This window comes from Lepisma saccharinum, chromosome 15 (genome assembly GCF_977018435.1).
Source record: "Lepisma saccharinum chromosome 15, izLepSacc3.1, whole genome shotgun sequence".
NCBI lineage: Eukaryota > Metazoa > Arthropoda > Insecta > Zygentoma > Lepismatidae > Lepisma > Lepisma saccharinum.
The window spans coordinates 11,861,951-11,887,852 of NC_139243.1; the positions used below are offsets into that span (position 1 = coordinate 11,861,951).

The 25,902-nt window shown below is 39.0% G+C and overlaps 1 protein-coding gene across 2 annotated transcripts in view; it reads right to left on the bottom strand.

Annotated features, from left to right (window-relative positions):
• Positions 1 to 25,902, bottom strand: part of LOC145999583 (BTB/POZ domain-containing protein 2-like) — a 113,703-nt gene that overhangs the window by 25,250 nt on the left and 62,551 nt on the right. For both annotated transcript variants that reach the window (XM_083136614.1, XM_083136613.1), the window contains exon 2: positions 8,589 to 8,682. In XM_083136614.1, coding sequence (XP_082992740.1) covers positions 8,589 to 8,638 — 50 coding nt within the window. In that variant the 5' untranslated portion in view covers positions 8,639 to 8,682. The remainder of the gene's footprint in view (positions 1 to 8,588; positions 8,683 to 25,902) is intronic.

Consider the following 25,902-nt stretch of genomic DNA (forward strand, 5'->3'; position numbering starts at 1 on the left):
TTTTGTTTGCTTGCGCCACAATACGGAAAATAATAAGAGGCATACGCACGCGCGCACGTATGTGTGTGGCACATCGTTCCCTCCCCGAGAGAGAGGTTTACGTAGGTCGCAATACATAAACATTTGGTCCCGGACTTGGAAAATTACGATAAAATACACTCATCTTTCAAAAATAAAAGAATGAGAGGAGAGGTTTACGAAGGTCACGATATATATAAACATTTTTGGCTCCGGACTTGGAAAATTACGATAAGGTGCACTCATTTTTTCAAAATGAGAAGATGAGAAGATGAGAGGAGAGGTTTACGTAGGTCGCAATACATAAACATTTGGTCCCAGACTTGGAAAATTACGATAAAATACACTCATCTTTCAAAAATAAGAGAATAAGAGAATAAGAAAATGAGAAGATGAGAGCGCACGCGTGTGTATATGCCACATCCTTCCCCCCCGAGAGAAAAGTTTACGAAGATCACCATATATAAACATTTGGCCCCCTTGATTCCAGCACTCCAACTTCATCTCTAATGTTGACGACAATGTTCTAAAGGTAGAGAGAATAAGAAAATGAGAGAATGAGAGGATGAGAAAATAAGAGGATAAGAAGAGAGGTTTACGAAGATCACGATCTACAAACATTTGGTCCTTAAAAGATGAGAAGATGAGAAGATGAGAAAATGAGAAAATAAGAAGATGAGAAGATGAGAAGATGAGAAAATAAGAAGATGAGAAAATAAGAAGATGAGAAAATGAGAAGATGAGAAAATGAGAAGATGAGAAAATGAGAAAATGAGAAGATGAGAAGAGGAGAGGAGGAGAAGAGGAGAGCTCCTCTTTCACTCATCACTGCCTTTTTGCACCCGTGAAACGTCGTCAGCGTAATAAATGAGGCGCGGAACGGGGAGAGAAAGTGAGTTTTTCAACTTTTTGTGGTCGTTTAGTCAAGAAATCAGAGTTGCGGTCAGAAGTACATATTTACTCTACTGTTAGTATTGAAATTCCGGAAATTGTTTCCATAAACAGACAACACTGCCGCTCCTATATATTGTTATTATTTTTCCCCACAAGAAATATCAGCCTGTTTTCAACGAAACTTTGCATGGTTGTAGGAGTGTACAAATGCTCGTACATACTACATTTCTTTAATTCATTTCGGTCTATTGTGGTGGTCACATGGGCCTGTCAAATGCCAATCTCTTTCAAAAATATTATTTTTTTCTTTTTCTTCTATCTTTTACACTAATTATTGGGAAGCCAAATGTGTAAATTTCACCTCCGCTAAAAGCCCTGTCATTTCGAAGAAAAACAAAATAAATTTAATATTTTCCCTCTCGCCCCACTGACCCAGCTGCTTCCACCTTGTAAAAATATAATTTTAATTTTTAAAAAACAGTGGCGGATATCCTTTACTTTCGCTGTCGACCATAGGTGTAACTTGGCGAGGGCCAGGGGGTTCATTTGCCTCCCCAAAATTTTCAGGCTCGTTAAAATTTACACGTTAGGGATATTTTTGTTAACATCCTAAGACCATAATAATATTTATGATTTCGCAAATGTAACAGTTACTTATCAAATAATCCTGGACACTATTTTTATGGGATGAAAAACTTTTCGACTCTGCCCCCAAAAATTAAGCCTCAAGTTCGTACCTGCAACCCCCCCCCCCCCCAAGTTAAGTCCCAAGTTACGCCCATTTAGATGTTGAATGTACTTTTGTGAAGGACTTTATTCTGAAGATGCCAGTGGTGAAGAGTGGATAATGTGTAATCATTGAGCACATGTTCAATGTGCAGGTGAAGCACATGATCTATACGTATGTGTTTTCTGTTATCTTGTCAGTGAGAGCTAAATAGTCCAAAGAACTTTCATTTTATTTCATGATGATTAAAGGAATTGCTTTATTCTGTAGTAGTATATGCTATTAAAATATTATTACACATATATTTGTTTGTGTTTCGTATGTAAATGGTATGTCGGTTTTCGTGACTTTATACTTAGCAAGGACGAAACACTCCAAAGGAAAAAAAAAAGCATTATAACACCCTATTCAGAAATCATTATGATAATCTGATATATGTATCTATTGATAAGGAAATACGTTCTGATATGCAAAATCTGTTAATAAGCTTTCGCAATTATGAAGTTGTTCTCTTCTTCTAATTCCTACTCGAGATTCAATGCACTTCAGATATGATTAAATAAGAAATCAAAGTGAAGCATCAGTCCGCGATAGGTTTGAGCTTATGTTTTATCATAACAAATGCATCCTTCACGTGTTTTTGAGCTACTGCATTCATAGAAGTGCTTGTTCCATTATTGTCGTTTCATATATTTTGAAGCCTTTGATACGTAGCAAAGGTCGCACGCAGGAATTTTTCTCCGGGAAGGGAGCGGGGAGAAAGGAGAAAGATTTCACATCTTGTCCTTCAATCAAATAAACTTCAATTTTACCTTTTTATTATTATTATTATTATTATTATTACTATTATTATTATTATACTAATAAAATTGAAATCAATTGAAATATTTTGGCGTTGTTGAGACGTTCAGATCTGAGTTCAATATTTAGATATAGAAACTGGATTCACTTCACTTTGATGTTGAATAGTTCTTTGTTCTTTTGTACTTTTTCACGATGCAGAGACATCAAACAGATTTGAACCTCTGATCCATGTTTTTCTCGCGCCGAAGGGTACTGTAAAAATGTCATTCAACATGATGGCACGTGTGAATTGTCAAGATTTAGCTTTAGGAAATTATTCCCCGACATTTCGTAATCCCCAACGTTGAGAAATTCCAAACGATCGTATTTAAAAGTAGTTAATTGTTGGTATTATCTACACTGTAAGTGTCCAAAATTTCATGAAATTAACAGCTTTCTTAATCAAGAAGTACAAAAACAATCACTCGATTGGGAAATAGTATGCCAGAGAAAATTTCACAACCTAGTCGGGAAATGGTGATTTTTGTTTCAGTCCCGAAAGTAGAGATTTCAAAATTTCCCTTTCTAATCCTGTCCCGACCAAAAATTTTCCATCCCGCACACTCCTAGTTACAGTGGTGTCGATTGAGTTTCAAAACTGGAAGGGGGGAGGGGCAAGGTGCCAAAGCTGAGGGGCAAGGACAGTTTAACTTCCCTTGGTAGATAAGGTTTAGCATAGTGCGGGAGAAAAAGTGGCAAAAAGTGGGGGCAACTGCCCTCCACGTCCCCCTAATAGCCGCCACTGCCTAGCTAAGGCAGTCAACATGATGTATCTCATGATAGAAATGTTCTCTCGTTATATGTTGCATATGGAAGTTATTTTCTGTGACTTGCAGCCTGCAAATCACAGAAAACAACATTATCTGTAATAATATACCGCTACAATTACACCATTCAAATTACATGGACTTTTTTTTCAGATAGCTCAGGGGGCAAGTGCCAAAAATGAAATTACACAAAAAATATTAACAAAAATAAGTCAAGATGGCGCTATTATATTATTTGCAAGCATTTTTTTCTGATGGAAGATAGAAAGGCATTGTGTGTATTGAATACTGATTGATTGATTTTATGTTTTAAGTCCACTTTTTGCACAGTAAGGCTAATCGGGACTGGACCTACAGTTTAAAGTGTGATCCGAACCACTATGTGCCTCCACCGTGTATCGAACCCGGGACTCCTTGATTACAAGGCAATGACGCTAAAACTGCGCCATCGGGAACGCCTGAATTGAAGATGTCAACACTTTATAGGAGGTCATCATATAGGGTGGTCTTTTTTGAATTTCCAATCTAGGTGTTTCTGTGTTAAATAAGTTTGTGTTACGTGTCGTGCGCATAGGCACTCGAAAGTGGAATTCCTGAAGGAGTGTGTTGCAGCGGAGTGCCACTGCAGTTTTGTGTAGACTGTAGATAATTGAAATCCTTCAGTAAACGGTGCTGATATGAAGTCGGTAAATTTAGAAAGGACAAGGAGATAAGATGTTGAAAAATTGCGCTTGACACGGTCTTCCTATCGGTATCAGAACAACAGTAGGTAACTCTTATTGTTACTACAATGGACATAGATATTGCACGTGAGAAGAATCAAAGATCAATTATTATTTTCTATATACTCTTTCCCTGTTAACCGGAAATAGATTATATGTTAAGGACATATCAAAGTGGGTGCATTATCTACCGTAATGTACAAGTGTGCGGCTAAAAACTTGACATGAATTCATGCCATGACAATACATACTCAGCTTCAAGGATAAGATAAACTGTTCATAAGTACTCAAAGAAAGCAAGAACAGTTAAGTTCCTTGTAAACAGTATAACTTCCTTGTCTGAAGACATGCTTTGGTATAATCAAATTGGTTGAGTGATGTGATCAATTTTTTGGTTCACTGGTTTCGCATGCAAAACTTTTCAGCCGTGATTGACAAATCTAAGTACTATGATTTCATAAGTAGATTTGTATCATTAAGATAAACTAATAGAGCACTACGCTAAGTCCGACACCAAAGAACTAGATTTATTGCCATTGTTGCTATGTTAGAAACTGATTCAAAAGTTCGGCATCATAGGATAATTCCGCTCTTAATGCAAAGAGGAAAGAGGAGAAAGTTGTTGGAATACGTGGTTTTCAATCTAATGTGCTTGGATTTTCAATGTAGATTTCACAGTGGCACGAGTCACAATGAGAATGAAATAAGCCTTGTTGCCACATGCTTCGTGCTTCAAGGGGAATTCACGTTATCGCTAAACTGTATTGCAGTTGGTACAGTGGGATCCATGAGTATTACCGTGCAAATTGTCCATGACTATTTTCATTAATTTTTCTCTTACATCCTATGTGTTTTTAAGCGATGGATTTTTATGTATGTTGGTGCAGAAGTTGTCAACAGCTTGTTTTGAGTTTTCTCTTAGTTCTTGAAGCTCTTATCGGGTCAAGTAAAGTGCACGAACATGGTGATGGTCAATTTGCACGGTAATACTCACGGATCCCACTGTACAAAAGAAAAACTCTATCGTCAAAATGTTGAATTTACAAAGTGTAGTACCGTTTTGTGATATGAAACGGATCACCCTGTGTCTATTATTGGTTATTTCACGGCGCTATTCTTCCATTTTTGGATAATCTCGTGTGTGTGTGTGTGTATGTGTGTGTGTGAAGGGGGGAGGGGGTCGTAGACTATGGAATTTGTTGCAGGATTGGTTTCAAAAGACTTATGTGGGTAAGCACAACCACAAATTTCGCATTCTCCTTTTCTTTTTCGGAAAAAAAATCACAAAATTCTATGTTTTAATTAAACAAAAAAAAACATATACTCTGCCCCGGGGATCCCTGGAGCGAGCGAACGAAAGCAAGTCTCTGCGAAAGTAGTGACTCCAGAAGGCTCCACCAAAGAAGTGCAAGGGAACGGGATTACGTGGAGGGGGAAAAACGACTGCAGTTACCAGCCTTTGCATTAGCGTATACTGCTTCGCTCCGCCCACTCGGTTTCTTCCCTTCTCTAGCGCTGCCTTGCTCCAAAGATTCTTGGGATCCTAGTATAGTTGAGCTTTTTGCTAAACAAACCAGAAATGGAGGAAAATGTTTACTATGTTGCTTCTACTATGCATGCTACTCTCTAACTCTCTCTCTTTCTCCTTTTCTCTCTCCCCTTTCTATCTTCTCTTCTTCCTCCTCCTTCTCTTTCTCTATATCTCTCTGTTTTCCCTCTCTCCTTTGTTTATATATTTTCTTTCTAGTTTCAATTCTTCATTCACCTTTGTCTTTCTCTTCCTCTCTCTCTCCCAAATTGTATACCTTTCTCTCTTCCTCTTCTCTATTTATCTTTGTTTCTCTTCTCCTTTCCTTCTATCTTTTTCTTCTAAACCTTTCTTCTTTCCTCAGTTTCCTCCACCTTTCGGGTTCCGCTTATCGGACACTATTGAACATCGTCGTCTACTGACGTCACGACAAATGTTCTCGTTAGGTGTAGAGGTGTTACAAGGGAGGTTATGTAAGTGTCCCCCTCCGATTTCCATGAAACTTGGCAGGTGTATAGAAGGGCCCAAAGGAAGAAATGCCGTGTTTTTGTGTTTCAGCTAAAAAAAACTGTTTTAGAGGGCAACCCCCCCCCTCAAATGTCAAGAGGAGGAGAAATTGAAGTGGGGATCTGACCCCGAAACCACGTAAATATGGCATAGGGAGAAACAGGGGGCATAGGGCCCTCTATACACCTGCCAAATGTCATACAAATCGGAGGGGGACACGGGTCAGATCCCCACATCAATTTGTCCTCATCTTGACATATGAGGCGGGACACTTAGATAACCCCCCTTGTTAGTATAAATTATGCTTTTTTGTCAAGCGCCGAAAAACTGCTGTGTATTTATGCTAAGACAACTAAACCTAACAGACCTAGCCGGCCCCCAGGGGTCCCGGGTTCGAATACCGACCTGGACATGGATGTTTGTGAGCGTCCATTCAACATATCATCAATCATCCCCATCTTGGCAAATTTGCTAAAAGTGGCACAAAAAGCGAAGTAAAATGAAGAAAATCAATCATTCAACATAACAACGCGGTGGAGGAACAGTAGTTCGGATTCCACTATAAACTGTAGTTCCAGTCCCGATTAGCCTATTTGTGTATAAAAGTGGACTTAAAGCAACAAATCAAACCAACCTAACAACGAAGGCATTCCACACTGACGTAAATAGAAGACGGTGTTCAATACGGTATGAGATAAGCGCGACCCCTATCTTTCAGTCTCCGCTTCTATATATTTTATTCCTGTTTCTCATCACTTCTCCTCTAACTTTCTCTCTATTTCTCTCTCTGTATGTATGCGTAATTCTTGCCCTGCATTAAATGATTATTTCCTCATGTACGACATGTTAAGTGAGCTAGAAGCGTGGACCAAGATTATTTCACGGCGAGTTAAAACCGTTGAACTACATACCATATATATTTCAATAGCTAGAACCGACCCAGTGGCCTCTGATGGCGCAGTGGTAGCGTCGTCTGTGGCGTCGTCGCCTTGTAATCAATGGGTCCCGGGTTCGACACCCGGTGGAGGCACATAGTGGTTCTGATCCCACTTTAAAAACTGTCGGTCATTTCCCAATTAGCCTTACTGTGCATAAAGTGGACTTGAAACACCATTGAATTAATCAAAAGCCTATCCTGTGGCAACACTGCTGAAAGCACAAAATCTCAAGATTAATCCCGAAACAAATACTCCTGTGAAAATGTATCTTAGAATAATTCTACAGCAACTGATCCGACACGTGGTCCAGAAACATTTAACCGGTAAGTTCGAAGCCGCACAGAGAATGAAACAAAAGCCACGATTTAATAGGTCAGTTACACCTGTTAATAAGAACAGGTGCGCTTAATATCCTCGCTTCTTGACCTTACCTAGCTGATCAACTTTCACTCTTTTGTGCCACAGCATGGGATCTTTGGGGAAAATAGAAAAACAAGACTGAAAGACTGAAACATTTGTTCTTTGAACTTGCACAATGCCCCAGTATTTTTGCTCGCTACAATCCTACCTGTATATTTCTAGTGTCTTCAAGGGTAGAATACATAGATGTACGTATAGGTGGATCCGTCTGGTTGTTTTGGTGTGTCATGGAATTTTCGTGTGAGGTGCAAAAAATTATATTTATCTTGGTTCTTGCTCATGCAAAACATTAATGAACTTTTGTACTTGTAACGGAAGTACGAAGAAAATAGCCCTTAATTGTTCAATAAACCCATAAATCTTAAATCTGATCCATTGATTGCGAGGGATAAAAACGTGATTACTTCTTGTTTGGATTTACTCAAGAAGAACATTATTAACGTGTGGCAAAGCTCTATCATTATCTTGGTGAGAACTGTGATGAAATTAATAAAGCTACAATGTATGAATCGGAGGAAACACAGCGCGCTACAAGGCCAGGCATACCGGGTTCGAATCCCGGCCTTGTGAGTGTATCTTCATCATATATGATATATCATCCCTCATCATCATATTTGCGATTAGTAAAATAAGCCAAATCAATCAATTATCAACCACCTTTTAATATTTGTGTAAAAATGCACCTCAACGTAACTCATTATATGCACACAAATATAACATATACACCAACTCACATAAGAAACATTATGTCATTAATTTTCCACGTAAGCCTTAACTTGAATTTGGATTTCCCTCCTGAAGTCTAAAATCTAAAAGGGCACAACTAAAAATATAAATTATGCACCAACTTTTCGTATACCATTAATGTATGTTGCCTTAATGTGTTAAATTGTCCACTTAATTGGTCAAAGGGTAGATTTCTGATGGTTTCTAAGCTATTTTTCACAAAAAATCCCAAACACTTTGGATATTGAATGAAGCTGATATCTTGCTTGCATGATTAGTTCTGGCCCTCACCACACCACTTGTGGGTGGGTTTTTCGCCAGTGTTTTCCCTATTTTTGTTAGGTTGTTAGTTTTCATCGCACCAAATGAGTTGTTAGGATGTGCATAACTATTCTTCACTCTTTCCAGACACTTTGAGAATCTGATGTGTCCTGGTCAGAGATGGGAGAGGAATTATGAATTTAAAACAGGATAACTTCAGCGAATAACTGATCATACCTTTTGTAGAATTGGGGTCTGGCGGAAACTGCATCATCGTTCTTATTCATGTCGAAATGAAGCTTCTCAGTGGCAGTGTTGCATTGGTGGACGCCTGAAATACAGAAAAAATAAGGCTTTAGAGAAATCATATTACACTACTGCTAGAAGTCATGCGGTGGCGTATACAAGAATTTTGTACGGCAGTAATGAATAAAAAACAATAGAGTACTATAGCGGGCCAGAGTTTTCTTTTAGGTTCTGATATAAAGAAGGGTGCTCTATTTTATTATGGCAGCTGGGGCAAACTCGCTCTGGATAATTCAATAGGTACTGTACAGTGGTATGAATAAGTATTTCCATGTAATTTGCCCATCACTATTTTAATTCGCTAATGAAATTGAAATTGAACTCATGCTGTTATAGCGGATGGTGACCTTGCCTGGCAGTACATATACACGCCACTATACAGTTAGATGTATGAACATTAATTTGTAGGTTAACCATTAATATTTTCATTCATTTTCTTCTTACATTCTAGGTGATCATGGTGTATCCAGCGGGAGTAAGGGAGGGGGGGGGGCTTTTCCGCCCTCAAAAAAAGGTGACATTTTCATTCTGTTCATTGTGCTTTTATACGTGGAAAGTACAATAAATGTTATTTCCTTTTCAAATAATTCAAATAATATCTTCACTTTCCCCATGGGAAATTCCTCGATCCTGAATCAACCTCGTGTGCAAATGCCAATAATTATATAACCTCTAACACACGCGACCCACGAGAATTATTTGCTACATTTTTTATGTCGTTTTCGCTGATTCTATAGCCTACATAATATAATACAATCAGAGGTGTGCTCGATGAAAGGGGGGGGGTAAATGTTGCAAGCAGAGGCGAACCCTCCCTTCGAAAGGGGAATAGCGTGAGCTACAAAAGACCAACCCACTCCTTTGTATATCAAGTATGTGCGTATTTTCTGCAATACGCCAGTATGTATCACACCTTATCTTTTATTTTTTTTTAAAATATGTTCACAAAATATTCAATAACAGCTGACCATATAATCATAATGAACCAACCCTTAGACAAGGGTAGCGCGCACTACCTCTGGTATATAGTGTGTAAGACAGTGACTGTGCCCTTCGACCTAGATTTAATTTTTTTAAGCATCACAAAATAGATAATAAAATACAGCATGAACTACTGAAGAAAGAAGTTTTCTTCTTAAGTCCATATTACGCACAGTAAGGCTAATCGGGACTGGACCTACAGTTTAAAGTGGGATCCGAACCACTATGTGCCTCCACCGGGTATCGAACACGGGACCCCTTGATTGCAACTGATTGATTTGGTTGGTGTTTTTAAAGTCCACTTGTTGCACAGTAAGGCTAATCGGGACTAGACCTACAGTTTAAAGTGGGATCCGAACCTCAATGTGCCTCCACCGGGTATCGAACACGGGACCTCTTCATTACAAGGCGACGACGTTACTAGTACGCCATCTGAGAGGACTGTCATACAATTGTGTCGTTTGCTAACTGAAGACGTACAAATTTGAGTTAAAATATAATAATAAAAACTCTCACCACTGCACGCAATATCCCTTAATGAATATTGTCCACAAAACTCATCTAGTCTAACATTAGAGTATTTTCTATTATAATCAGATAACATGCATTTGTTTATGTACAATTATTTAGCAAAAAGTACTTACACTTTATCAATCCAAATCTGGGAGAGAAGTGCAACACAGTCCCATCGAGATACTAACATCACAACAAAAAATCATCGGCATTGGCAGCTTTTGCCACACCCCTTTTTATACGAATGATAACATTCAGTAACTAACACGGAAAATATGTACCAAAAATCTGTCATTTCTCACAAGGAAAAAAAATTTCTCTGTAAAGGGGGGGGGGTGGAGTTATGGTTGTTTTAATCTTGAACAAGTTACTTCGCGTCAGATGCGATAAAAAGCTGAAACGTCACCCGATTGAAGTAAATTGATTGTCACGTCTTCCCTAATTGGATAACATATTCGTGTACGTACATCATATCGTCTCACAAATGTCAAATTACTTTGAGATTAAAGCATTGTAATATTTAACGTTCTGGGGAAAAAATGGATAAATGATGTCATAGGTAAAATGACTTATGACTGTTTTAAGGTTACGTCGGTTAGCATAGGAATCTATCGACAAAAAGTAATCAGACAGTGCATTAAGTGAAAAAGTCAAAATTTGCAACCGAAAGGAGATTTCATTCATAAACGACAAATGACACGGAGGGTTATACACCTAATCGACAAGCGATAGGCGACGCGACGGACTGGGCTGTTTTCCTAACATCGTGTCTCGGTCTGTTAGCGCATGCGTGGTGAATACTTGTTCATAGACGGAAGGGGGCTCGAGTCTCTTAACACGTCGGTGCGACGTTTGGCTTGTCGCCTGTCGTGTATATCTTGTCGCTTCGGCCTGATAGATAAGAAAACGGCCGGCTCCGAGCGACACGCAAGCGACATATGCGACTTATGGAGAATTCATACCGAAGCGACAGGCGACACGAGTGGCTTTGAGGATTTCACCAATCGAACGCAGGCTTGTGCGGCCTGTCGTGCCGCTACGGTGCTGATTGGTTTGTTCCCAAGCGGCACGTGTCGGATGTCACTTCGGTGTGAAATCTCTCTTACCGTGTCACTCTGGTACGAAACGTTGCATGTCTGAAGATTGTCTTCCAAATGACAAACGTCGTTTACCGATTGTGGCTTGTCACTTCCCGCCTGCCGCTTTGGTATAAAAGATATTGTAAGATTTTGAAAGAATTTACGCAGCACTTCCATCAGCATATATTGCTTAGAGTATGAAGCGCAGATTTCATCAGACAAATTGTCCATCATTATGTTTATTCCCTTTGAGTTACGTATAGAAAGGTTGAGAATTGTAACAAGCTGCTAAAAATCTATTCTCGAAAACACTAAGGTAGAGAGAAAAATTAATGAAAATAGTCGTGGAAAATTTGCCGAGCAATACTTGTGAATTCAACGAAGAAAATGAATGTGGTGTTGGACAATTTGCTTCACAATCCTCATGCATGTCTGCAGTATATTGATTTAGTGTTTCTTTTTCCAAGAGGCGTTGAAAGAAGGGCGACGCTTACTGTTATCGGTGCTTGACTCTTGTTATCCAAGAAATGAAAAGATGGGTGAGTCTTTGGGTAAACTGTAGGGCAGCTGCACAGACACAGAAAAGCAAATACAAAAAATTGTATAATCTCCGTGCGACAAGGAAGCCCGATTACAGTCCCCAGATAAAGAAAAAAATATCGCAAAGAAAACAGTCGCATAACGATGAAAACTGTTACACTCTGTGATTCACACCGAAGCGACAAGCGACACGGTGTCGCTTGAAGATTTCACCAATCGAACGCAGGCTTGCGATTGTGTGCCTTGTCATTCCGCTACTGTGTGAAATGCTGCTGTTGATTGGCTCGTTCCCAAGCTATACGTTTCGCGTGTGCAGTGGCGTTAGAGGAAGATTATTTCCGCAACATCTTTGGCTGTTATGCTTTGAAACATCGGAACGAGTCACAACTTTCGAAGCAGCCAATCAACCAAGCGAGCTGCTGACGTCATCTCAACCCAGAACCTATCGCTAAGCCCCTTGCTCAAGCTCTGTACACCCACTAGGCTCGCTAGACAGACTCGCTCAGTCTGCTGCAGATGTTCCGAAATTAATTGGACTCTACCAAGGGAGGTTGGTGGGGTTCATAACCCCTTTCTTTGGCCCGGTATTTCTAAAAAAGAAACGTCAAAGGCAGTAAGGATGGCAAAATGAGGGCCTTACGAAACCCCTCGGTACGCCACTGAGCGTGTCGCTTTGGTCTGAAAGCTACCTAAGATAATATAGTTTATTAAATGAATAAGCTAGTCTCCCTCTAAGATTCATCAGGAATCTTATTTAAATTTAGAAAACCCCGTGGCGGAGTGGTTAGCACATCGCGCTACGACGCCAGGGGTCCCGGGTTCGAATTCTGGTCTGGGCATGGATGTTTGCGAGTGTCCATTCATCAATTTCATCGTATCATCACTCATCCCATCTTCGCAAATTAGCCAAAAGTGGCACAAAAAGCGAAGTAAAATAAAGCAAATCAAAAGTGTATTCATTTAACTAAAAACAACGGTCCTATCAATAAAATCTTCGGGGTAGCACAGCGTGCAATGACGCCAGGGGTCCCGGGTTCGAATCCCGCTAGGGAATGGGTGTTCTTTTGCGAGTGTCTCTTCATCCCAGCATCACTCATCCTCATCTGCTCGATTAGTTAAGAGAGGCAGAAATGCGAAGAAGAATAAGCCCAATCAGTAAAATGTCTTGCAGGGATTTTTTTTTTATTTTCGCGATGGCTATAGCGGCAACACTGGCATTCTTTCATCAACTCCAGATGCACTCGTGATCTTGACTCGAGTCTCGAGACTAAACTCTGAAAAGGACGCAGGTGTTTTGGTCTTGGAGTCGTTGTGTTTGTTTTGGAGCCCGGAAGTTTTGACAGGCCCTTTGATATATATGTCGATAAGGGAAGCTAGCCGACTCAATTAAATCTTGAGGGATAAAAGAAAGTCCATGTTGTGCTCGTGAGTCATTTCGGAAATATTCGGGAGGTCGTTTTTGTCTTGCGTTGTTTATTAGTAAATGTCACATGTTGTAAAGTATTGGTCATCTGGTGTTTTACTTGTTATTGCGTTACTGTTAAAAACCTTGCTTTTCTGCCTATCTACGTCTGTTATGCGGGGGACCTAGGTTCGATTCCCCAAATTGGTAATTTCAGGTGGGGCCGGCCTTCGTGGCGGAGTGGTTAGCACAGGGATTCTGGTTCGAATCCCCGCCTGGGCATAGGTGTTCTTTGGGAGTGTCCCTTCATAAATTTCATCATAGCATCACTCATCCTCATCTTCGCAATTAGCCAGTGGCAGAAATGAGAAGTAAAATGAACGAAGTCGATCAATCGAATACGCGTCCATTATTTGGTCTGCAATATACAGATCATACGAAAACAGTGTAGAAAGAATACAGAAACGCTATCTAAGGTATCTGTTTTACAAGGAATATATATTACTCCACGACAAAATAACGTGATTTATAATAATCTGCTTGAAATATTTGGATTTGAGTCTTAGCAAAAGAAAGAAAATAACGGCATCTTAGATCATAGCTCTTTTCTCGATCAAATACACCAAGGATCCCAGGTTCGAATCCTACTCGGGCTTGGTTGTTTGTGAATGTCCATTCATCAATTTCATCATTTCATCACTCATCCCCATCTTCGCAAATTAGCCAAGAGGCACAAAACGCGAAGTAAAATGAAGTAAATCAATCAACCAATCGATCAAATAAAGTTTAATGTGAGAGAAAATAATATGCGCAATACAAATATTCTGGCTTCTAAGATTTCAAAAACTCAGAAATAGAATAACTCACCAATAAATAGAATACGCAATAGTTTCAATATACTTTCTGCAAACCACCAATATCTTAAGATTTATCACTTCAACTTGATAGGTAAAAAAAGTAATAAACTTAATGCTATAAATAAGAAGAAAATACGCAATACTGATAGAATATAGATTGCTAAATGTCAATGTTAGTATATATATTTCTTATGTTATATTTACAGTGTAAAATAGATATAAATTATTTACAAGTTTTCTGCCTAAATGTTTGCGTATAAGTAGGTACATATAATATATGTTTTCACGTAAGTGTATGTATATGTGTTTCTGTATTTACATATAGGCCTAAGTGGAATTGTAGAGGCAGCCTACGTGTTCTGTAATGTAAGGTTTAATACTCTATAGAAGTGCAACAATAATAAAGTAGTGCGTTTCAAAAAACAGCATTTTTCATCCTGTATGTATGCAACCACGAAGTACAGATCCATGGTTCCTGCAATAAGTTATTTGTTGTTGGTTAAGATCCTAAAAGAAAGTGATGGTGCTTTACGAAAAATATAATGCCTGCAGAGTTGTCAGGACGATCTCTCTGGGCTTACCTTTCTTCCTTCAAAATATGCATTTATCATAATACACACGTGTCGCTTTTGGCTTTTTAATTTTTTTAGTAAAAGGGTACTAACACTTTACACACCGACCCTTGCTTAGATTAGCGGCACGTGTTCGTCAGTCTCATATTAATAGTTTTTTATCTGACAGAATAATTACATGCCAGTGAAAATCGTGGATCTGCACCGCGTGGTTGCATACATAAATTAACTTCCCTTTTTTGTATGACAGCTTCACGAGCAAAGTACTTCCAAGAAACGTTATTCGCCTTCACATCCTACACACTGTGGATATTTGCATATATAGAGTATATGATATACATGTTACATGTATCTTCACCCACCCCCACCCCCCCCCCCCGTCGCCCACCTAAACATACATTTGGGTCTTGCAAAATGTCCCACTTTGCAGCACTTTTCTTTCTACGGTAACTTTATGTTAATTTTGATCATGAATCGTGCTATCAAAAATTACAAGATCCCTTTAATTCCCAAAGAAATTTAAGGATCATGAATATAGGCTATTCTATATCTGGCGTGATAGAATGAATGCTTCTGTTTTTTCCTGTGTGTTTAGCTTCAGATTACCTGCTATGATAAGGACGAAGAGTATAGATGTTCGTAGAGGTGGTATACAAGAATATTAAAACCGTTTTTTCCGGTTTTGAATTGCGTTGTAGGGAACGGAAGTTGTTATCGTTGCAATTAATGGCAGAGATGACAAAGTAATCTTAACTGATTGATTGATCTCTTTAATTTTGCTAATCGCGAAGATAAAGTAAGCTTAGGAAAGAAGAGACCACAATGTTTTTGCAGTGTGTACGCTCAACTAGGGTAAAGGTTGGTATTATCGTGATATTTTGAGAAAAAAAATGATATAACTTTTGATGGATTTATTGTTGGACATTGGACATTTAGCAAAAGGCAGGCCATTATCTACGCATTACACCACAGGTAATATTTTGTACATATTATGTAATAGCATAATGTAAATTTAGAGTATTGAGGAAAGTGTGTCTACACGGTAATATCGTGATAGGTTTGTTAATACCGTTACACAGGTTTGGTAATTTCGTGATAGTCAAAATAACTCAAAGGTTGCAGTTGACATCTACATAATGAAGGAGTAAATAAAGAAAACACCTTTTGTGTAAATTAACGATGACTACAAATGAACACAGGTAATTAACGTTATCTAAAATGAACTTCCTGTACTTGCTGTCTTGTGTACTACATTAAAGAAACAGCTCTAATCATCGTCAATTTCCCCAGAACATTCGTCGCAAACAAACACATGACCACGTGTTCCTGTGCACAACAGATGAAACCATTTTCCACAGGTCATGCATTCTATCCAATCGGCACCATTACGGAGCATCACATCACGCGAGTAGTAAGACTCACCACAGATTCCACAATCACTAGACGCAAACTGCTGTGCTATTCTATCTTTCCAGCACTCTTATAACCAGAAATACAGTAGACTTCGATGTTGCCTGGTTACTCAGAGAAGTTAATTTATTGAAGATCAGGCACACACAGGAAATGTACTACGTAGAAATTTTCAGCGAAAAATGCATTAACATCTTTACGCTGGAAGGAACCAGGCAATGTCAAAGTCTACTGTGTTTCAAAGGCAACAGATCCCGTTGCGGTAGCACTGGCAGAGACGATTCCACACAGGTAAAAAAGCGACAGCGAGAAATCAGGCGAGGCCAGGCCGACTCAGTAGCTCAGTGGTTAGAGAAATCGTACGGTATACCAGAGACCCAGGTTCGAGTCCAGGTCGAGCCTGCATTTTCGCTGAAAATTTCTACGTAGTACATCTCCTGTATTTGCCTAATCTTCAATAATAATACCAACTCATGACAATTTGTGGGACTAGTCGTAAAACAGTTGCTTGTTTGGTACAGCAGAAGCAGGGGATTTTTCTTGGAAAACCTCTTGCACATGAGTGTAACAATGAGTAGTAAAATACTCTTCAGAAATGCACACGCGATGCTCCAAAGAATACGCCATGCTGAATCAATTAAAAGAACAGGCATAGTAGCGTCGAAAGTGAGCTAAGAGAATTCAGAATAACCAGAGGCAGATTAGGATTCTCTCAAGAGTCCAATATCGGCACAAAATCATGGTTTATGACTTTTCACGTAAATGTATAGCTAATACTTAAGACACATGTAGCGTGCGTCTGTTGACAATATTTCGACCTGCTAGCATTGCCATACCATATATGTCCCAAAAATGGCACTTTTCACTCAACCCATAAAATCGCCAATACAAAATCCAGCAAATGTTGCACATGACCAATATTGGTCGCAAATGACAGATTGATATGGCATCAGTCATCATACGTCTAATTATGGCCCTTCGATAATTTCTTACGTATTTTTCTCATTCAAAAGTGCATTTCTTGAAAAAATTTAACGCTGCTTTCCGCCAGTTATTAATTTATCTAAATTTTCTGCATGGAGAAAACTGATAATTTTAAGCATTGAGAAATACGTATCTCTTACCGTTTTCATGATATACATTTTCAAAGTTTGGGTTGTGCAACTTTTGAAACACACTGTATAAGAAGCTGAGCATCACGGTATTGAAAACATCGCTAAATCATTCGAGAAAACAGGAAATGGGGTGTTGGGGGACAAAGAGTAAGAAATTATTACTCACTCTCTGGAATGTTCGCAACGTTGATTTAAAAAAAAAAATCATTCGCTAACTTACGCTGTACTGCAATTTAAACTTAGAATCATCAAAATTTCGTACATATTACAGCATAAGATCACAGTCGCCAGGCTGAAATTTTTAGTCACCATGGCGACCGGGATTTTTCGAGCCCTGCTAATAACACTGTAATGCACAATTTTTTGATCACTTGTTAACTTTGATTACATAAAGTACTCTGCTGAATTTGACGCTTGATTCAGCAAGCTAACTACACACGGATAGCCTAGTTTTGAAAGATAAGCGGCAAGAAACAAACATTGGAAGTAAATAGAATACAAAGGAAGGAGTCGCAAATCTAATAAAAGTGATGGTTCAAGTCTGAACATGTAGGTATGTTAGCAAAAATCTTTATCTTCTACCAAGACACTTCACAGGCTACAGGCTGGAAATCCCCTTGCACATTCCAATATGCCACGTTTACGCGTAGCAAGAAGCACAGACTATAAAAGCTGCTGGGGAAAGATTATAATGTACAAGAGCAAACATTCAAGGATTAAAGGGTACTTGCGAAAGTCATAGTATCTACTTACCAATAAGTATGGAGGATGGTAAAGTAGCAAACACATTTTTATTACTGCTAAAGGTACGTACACCTAGTGTGTATTCTAGGTACAGACGAATTTTAAGCTATTATGTACACAAGTGCCAACTTGGAACCAGGGTAAACAAATGAAGACCTACAGCAAAGAATCATAAACTAGTATAACCTTACGGAGACAAATATATGCTACGCTTCCATGGAGTTATCTATTGCACAAGACACGTGCCGAAATGACGTCGGGTATTGTTCATTCCTGAAAATTTTACTTTTATATACTGTCACTTTACACTGAAATGAAATATTTTTGGTCTTTCTACAGGCATTGTCAAACCCACGAACAGTATCGGCGATTGGGTGCCAAAAATACGGGAGCAAAGACAGTTTACTTTCAAGTGGTAGACGAGGCCATAGTGCGGATGCAGAAAGTTGCAAACACTGGAGGACAACTTCCCCACGCACCCTCTTAACTATAAAAAACAAAATTTGCTAAAGTTTAAGTCCACTTCTTTGCATAAATAGGCTAATCGGGACTGGTTTAATGTAGGATCCTCATGGCTTCGTTCTCGCTAGCTATCCAACTCGCCCGTAATATCGTCGTAGAACCAGAACGGAACGCCAAAAATGGGTTGGGTTATTGTTTTCAGTCCACTTTATGCACAGAGAGGCTAATCAGGACTTCATCTACAGTACTTATACACAAGTACTAAGGAGAACCACATGAATAGCTATGGCGGTCCGGATATGGCCCGAGAGCTGTGGTTTCGACGGCCTTGCTATAAACCATTCCACACGGATGTTGTGTACACAATTTAATGTTTTTGCATTAAAGATATGTTCCATGAGTTTTGTAGCAGAGATATTCACACTCCTTTGCATTAGTTGGTTACGCAATCTGTCTGTAGCGTACTTTACAAATTTTTTTAAAAAAACTTTTTTTCTACAGGTAATGTAGAATGCTACTATATTGTCAGTAGCAACCATGAATATGTAGCGCGCGGTTGCATGCATACAGGATAGAAAATGCCGGTTTTTAGAAGCAAAATAGCATTGAAATAATTTGTTCGTCTTGATGTCCTTTCATAACTGTTTAGTCTGGATGTATGTGACAATTACTTTTGTCACCAGTCTTTTTTGTAGTTTATGTGAGTGTATTTTAGAATTTCGTAAATACTCTTAACAACTTTCTGTAGCCAGTTGTGCTTTTTGGCTTTTCTTGGATTTTCGGTTCTAGACGGCGAGGGTAGGAAAACAATAGCGATTTGTGGAATTTTTGACACTAAGGGTGACTTTTACATGCTCAACGAATGGAACAACGTCCAAGTTGCTGACCGAGGGGGAGTTCTTTCGCAACACGTGTGAGGACTGCTCTGTTTTTTTTTCTTCACCCCCAAACCTCCCAAGTGGACAACGAGCCTGGAAGAAAGACCACCGTCCAGCATTTTTTCTAAGCTAACGAACTGCGAGGCGGTTGATTTTTTGAAGTTTCAAGTTTTCCTTAAATACCCCTGGACTCCAGAGGACCGACACAGTTTAGCGCCATATTCAGACCGAACACCATCTCCGCGTCACTTTGCGCGGGTTACGGAACTTTGCTTTGTTTTAACTTTTCGACCGCGTCGTGTTAATTGTCGTGAGTGTGTGATCACAGTGACAGTGCCAGGAATTGAGGCCGTGTTAATTACGTGTTTCACGTGCTCCATGTGTGTTTTTCCCCTTTTTGTAAGGAGGGACATTGAATAACCATGGGCGGTTGAAAACTACGAGAGGGACGGGACCTTCGGGTTTCCGATTACTGCTGCCATGAAGCCAAGAGAAGAAGCCAGGACCCTTGCTTAACTATACGACGCCTTAAGTCAAGAGAACCACACCACGACGCTTGCATAACGGCGTCTGAGATGAAAGCCACGCCGCAGCGACAACTCGCATTGCCAACCCAGATGAGAGACGACACTACCACAACGGTGAGACGGATGTTACGCCGAGAAAAGAAGAAGAGATAGAGAAGAGAGAGAGATGAAACGACGTCCGCCCTTAGACGACCCGACGCCCTGCGTATCCCCGAACGGCCACTGAAGCCACGATCGGATGCAACGCCCCGAGCAGACAGATGGAAGCGAGGTGCTTTTTCCGCCCATCTTCGTCGCCGCGATGGAAAATAGGAAGAAAAATGAATGTTACGTCTAAGTCGAAGAGACAGTTTTTGCCCGCCAGGAGGACAGACTGTCATAGCCACGAGTATCGTCGGGACGACGCAACGAGGACAGTTGACATCAGCGAGGACCGCGCCGCCTTTGAGTCGGTATAGTATCCTCCAGTTATTTCTTTATGTGTGAGAGTGAACATTTGTCCACCTACGTCGCTACTGGTTCGTCATAACACAAAGCGAGATGAAATCGAACAATGTTGCCTGCAATTACAAATTATTTTGGCCAATCAAATCAAAAGTACTATAAATCTTCATAAATTAAGAACCTATTTCGCTCACCCTTCGAAATTCTATAAACGTAAAGACCTACGATTTGTTATTGTTTTCCTATTCTCGCGCCGAGTATTTATATAATTAATTATTTGACTTTTACCGTGCTCTTTGATATATAGGTATTAGAAAACTAGGTACTAAATAATATAGCCAACTTAATCATTTTTAATATATCCTAGTTTATATTACAGTCGTTTGTATTATCAGCACTCGTGTACTTGTAATCAACTTAATTTCCTCTTGTCATTCATTTAGTGTATGCTTATTTGCATTGTAGTGCCTCAACAATGTGTAATGTCAATTATTATTTACTTTTGTAACTATGACGCCTAGCTAATCGCGTCTCATTCGTGACAGAGTGCTGGCCGCGCTTATTTACATTGAAAGCAAGCCTAAGGGGCTAATAGAAATCTCAAATTCGAAGGTACACGGAAAATAAACCAAAGAGGCGGTTAGATATTTTATCATGTAATGGTATATTGTGTTCACCCCTGCAGCGTGTGTGTGTGAGTGCATGATAGAATGAGAGTGAGGGGATATGTAATGGTTACATTATCATTGTTGTGTTTATATTTGCCGAATACACGTATATATTCGTTATCCTACAGGTGTTCTTGGATTCATTTATATGTATGTATAGATGTATATCCTCGTATGGTCGATATTTTTGGTTTTAGTCCTGAGTTTGAAGCTGCATAGCTTGTCTCCATTGACCAGAAGGGTTATAGTTTTCTATTATTACAACAATTATTATTATTATTATTGGTATAAATGAATAACAGCACCACTCTATGCACGACGTGGCTTACCGCCGGAGGTGTAAATAACCGACCCGGTGACATGAACCTGGAATTAAACCGTTAGCTGGTGGTAGGAATCGTGTTTCCTTAACCGGAGACGCGAACCAAGGACCGACGACCGTCCAATCGGGCGGCCGCGGAACCCTGAACCTACGGACTAGCGGTAGAGTAGTTTGGCACCTCGAACTGGGGACTTCGGTCTTCCGGACGAGTGGTCAAACCCCGTTACATGTATATATATATATTGGCAGAGGGCGTTTTTTTAAAATGGTAGAATATGTAGTAAAGACGACAAAATATCTATTAAAATGTGTACTGAAGTTTATTTTTTTATTTTATTATATTTTACAAATTTTGCATAATAACGAAGCTAAAATTTCGTAAGTTACTCGTGAAATATTATCGAATGCAAAGATCAGGTATGTCCAAATAGACATATTCATCCATGATACCATCAATAAACTGGATGGTACCAACACCTTTGGACGGTATACAGTCCCAAATCATTAATGACCCACCACCGTGTTTAACTGTTGGAACTGTGTTAATGTGATCATTGTCTTCATTTCATTTTCTCCAGACCCTATTTATCCCATCTGACCCGTATATATTAATCTTGGACTCGTCTGACCATATGACACTATCCCAAAATTCCTGGTCCTTGTGAATGTGCTCTTTCGCGAATGAAAGTCTATTCCTGCGATTCACCTTATTTACATACGGCCTCTTTCATGGTATTCTGCCATGATATCCATGCTTCCACAAGGCACGTCGGACAGTTTGATCGGACATCATCTTGCCAGCAACATTTTCTGCTAACGGTCGTAACTGAGGAACAGTTAGTCGAGGGTTTTCTCGCACTCCTTTTAAAATAAAACGTTCATCACGTTTATTCAACCGTCTCTCTTTTGGTTTTCTCGGCACATTCTGTGTTGAACCTTCTTCTCTAAATTTGTTTACTACGTATTGAACTGTAAAGTGTGATTTATTGACTGTTTGTCCAATTTTTCTTAACGAATAACCTCTAAGGGCCACATTTATAATAACATCCTTCAGATCGGAACTAAGTTCCTTCACCTTACCTATTTCGAACACGCTGATAGATAGATGATAGGCCTACAACAATATCTACGCCAGCATTCCACTTGACGGGATGTTAAAACTTGTTACGAAGTTGCAAAATGCACAAAATCGCCCGAATAGCGGTGGCGCAGTATGCGAGGAAGATTGAAACTCTTGCCTGTACGAATAACAATGTTGCATGAAACAGCGTGTTTTTCTCTTTTCACACAAATTATATGCTCTGTTTATACACTTTGAACATATATTTTTATTGACATTTGTTGGTGAAACCTTCATTAACATTAATTTCCAGGTACATATGAAAATGATTATATTTACTAGTAGATATGAGATTTTTTCCTCGGAAATTCTGTGTACGAATAACAATGTTACGTACTGTATCTATGAGGTAGTATAATGATTGCAGCTGTTATGTCTTTTATTTATGTCTTAGAAGGGTAGCGTTAATTTTCAGGGCTCCCAATTTGCTTTTGGTATTCACTACATGCTCTAACTCTGAAACGAAATCATACGTAAAAGTGGTGCATATATTCAAGAACACAATTTGTGCTGCAAGTATAAGATTTGAAATAGTTGTATATTGTAAGTAAAGCTTTGCAAATAATGGAAATTCCGAACTGTTCGCAACTGTTGTAGCATATTTTTCCACATTTTCTTATATCTTATGTAATTAAATCAAATTAATTTTATCAGAAAAATTAGTAAAGTAGGAAAGAAGATGCCTTATAATGAGGAAAACAATGAAGTCTTGCAATGAGGAAGATAGTGCCACCTGGTGGTAGGTTTGAAGTTCAATGTAAAGAATAAAAACAAGGATCCTCGAGTTGGAATTTTCTTACGCCATTCGGATGTTACTTAAGATAATAGTCGCCAAATTTTGTCGGTATTTATTCGGAGCGACAGGAAGGGAGTATTGTGCACATCTTTGTCTGTCCATACGCCGCCGGACAGACAATGTATTTATGTAACTAAAGATTTGTCTAGAGGGCAGATCGTCTCTGCAGACAAACGAGACAACGCCATTAGTACATAAAATCAACATTCGTAGCAAAATATTGCAACACACATGTTTGCAATATGAGGCAGATAATGTGGTGCTGGAATAACAGGTGGTAAATGGTTGAAAATACGAAACCTTTGTTTTTGTATAGCAGGGGTATAGGTGACACCCAACGGTTATTTCAGCAATTATTACACTATATACATAGGCGCCGACTCCATGGGGCTTGGGGGGACTCGAGACCCCCAATGTTAAGGATGTGGGGGCAGAGCCCCCAAATAATTTTGCTTTAGAGGATCTAATGTATTATTTTGCTTCTCTTGTAAAGTTTACTCAGAATTGTGCCACATGAACTTAACTTTAAATACACATTTGAAATGTTCTAGACCATCAATTTGGGGGGCTGAGACCGCTAAACCATCAAGTTTGGGGGGGGGGATATGACCAGAGACAGCAAAACACATGACTTATTACTATATACTAAGTATGTAATTATGAGTATTGTTAATTTTTTTTACTAAAAAGAGTTTCAAAAGACGATGTGCATGAACTAGGGTAGTGGATGAGACTTTTGGGCTACAAATGGCTCTAACATGACATTCAGAACGAGATCATTGATATATTAGGGAGATCTGTTTTGCGCTCCGTGGTAGCAGATATTAAAAGTCGGGAATATTTTGCTATTATGGTTGACGAAAGTTGTGAAATATCCATTCGTGGACAATATTAATATTCTGCATTAGAACTGTGAATAAAAATTTTGATATTTTTGAGGAATTCATGGGCTTTTACGTGATTCCGAACACTGAGATCAAAACTTTAAAAAAGGGAGAGAGTGAGTCATTCATTAATTTATTTCAGTGATCAGAGCCCCCCCCCCCAAGAATTTTGACAAGTCGGCGCCCCTGACTATATATTCTAATGAAGTGCCCTTAACTATCTCATAAAAGAAAGAACGTAGATTAGAGAGCCTATTTTGGGCTGGACGTTTAGTTTAAAGGGTGATATGAACCACTGTGGAATGTTATTCGACCGGGAATCGAATCCGGAATCACTTGATGACAAACCGATATCGTTTATATCGAAAACATTTTCAAAATAAGTCTTCTAAAAACTAAAGAAGCCCGTTTGAAGGTACTATGGCTTCCTTATCCAGATATTTTAGGAGCTGTAAATGGAATTTCAGCGCTCAAATGACTATAAATCGGTGCTTTTTCAAATTTTTATAATTACTGGTCGTACTAAAATTGCAGGTATAATTTAATTCCTAGTTGTTTCACGACAGTTCATATTCTCGAAACAAGATAAACTTGCCTCTTTGTGTGAATTCTATTTTGGCAAGGGTTATGCTGTAAAGGTGGGGCCGTGACGTGAAACAGAACAATCGTAAAGCGACCTTGGCTGGTGACGTTGAACTTCAACCTTGTCTCACGTGTACATAATATAAGCGCATAGATCTACGCTTAGATTTGAGACACAGATTCCGTACAGGGTGCAATTTGGATTCGTAAATAAAATTTTTAAAAAAGAAACAACGAGAGGACTGAATCAAATGTATTAGATCTTCTAACGGATGGAATTTCACTGAGGCAATGACATGGAACACATCTATCTATCTCACCTCCCCCCCCCCTCGCGTCTACGTGTGTGTGTTTATGAATATAATGGGGCAATTCTGGAATGTAGACACCGAGCATGAAGAAAACTGATAAAAGTTTAAGAACTTAAATGTAAAAATAAAAATTGGACATTACGTGCACGAATGTGTAATTTTTCATTACAAGGAGGAAAACTCACACTTTCCTTGTAAAGTGAATGAAAATGAATTTACGAAACATAGAAGTCGATTATTAAGATACTGTTTAATTAATCCTACATTATCAGATTGGCGCCATTCTTGCCACCTGAATGAAATTACGCACAAACTGTGGTTTTTCTCCTTCAACAGAGAGTATAATGGAATTTTCCAATGAGTAGCACGTGCAAATTATCTTTCACTACCGACTTGTTCTTTCATCTTACGCAAGAAAATATTGACTTGTCTGAATCGAGAGATAGGTTAATCACACCGAATGATAATGAATGATGATTAGAAAACTGACAAGAGGAACAAACACGCAGAAAATCATCAATGGCACAGTTATTGGGGCAATATTCAATTCGTTCGGACACGGGAGACTAGATCCCGTTTTGAGCCAAGAATAATTGCACTAGAATTAGTTCAGCTCTAATACAATTAAGTTAACAAGATTGTTCATGAATGTACAATTTTTGACGTAGTATTATTCTTCACTTTAACCGGCTGATATTTCTCTCTCTCATATATCTGAATCAGTATGAGTAACTCAAATCTTTCGTGAAGTTATTATATTTTCTTCTCTACATACAGCAATGATGAACTAGTTAAATACAACAACAAAATGCACAGTAGACACACCTAGTCATTAGTGGCACACTCCGAAAGTTTTTATACTCTGCTCAATAAGCATTGATCATGTTTGAAACTGCCCTCTACCGATAAAAACATCAAATCATCATTACCAATGCAGCTCAAAAACACATGTCTTGAACGTGCTTCTTAGCTCTCCATTTTTGCCCTTGTACTCACAGTGAGCTGAAGGGGTTCGCACAACTCTTTGTCCAGGGCAAG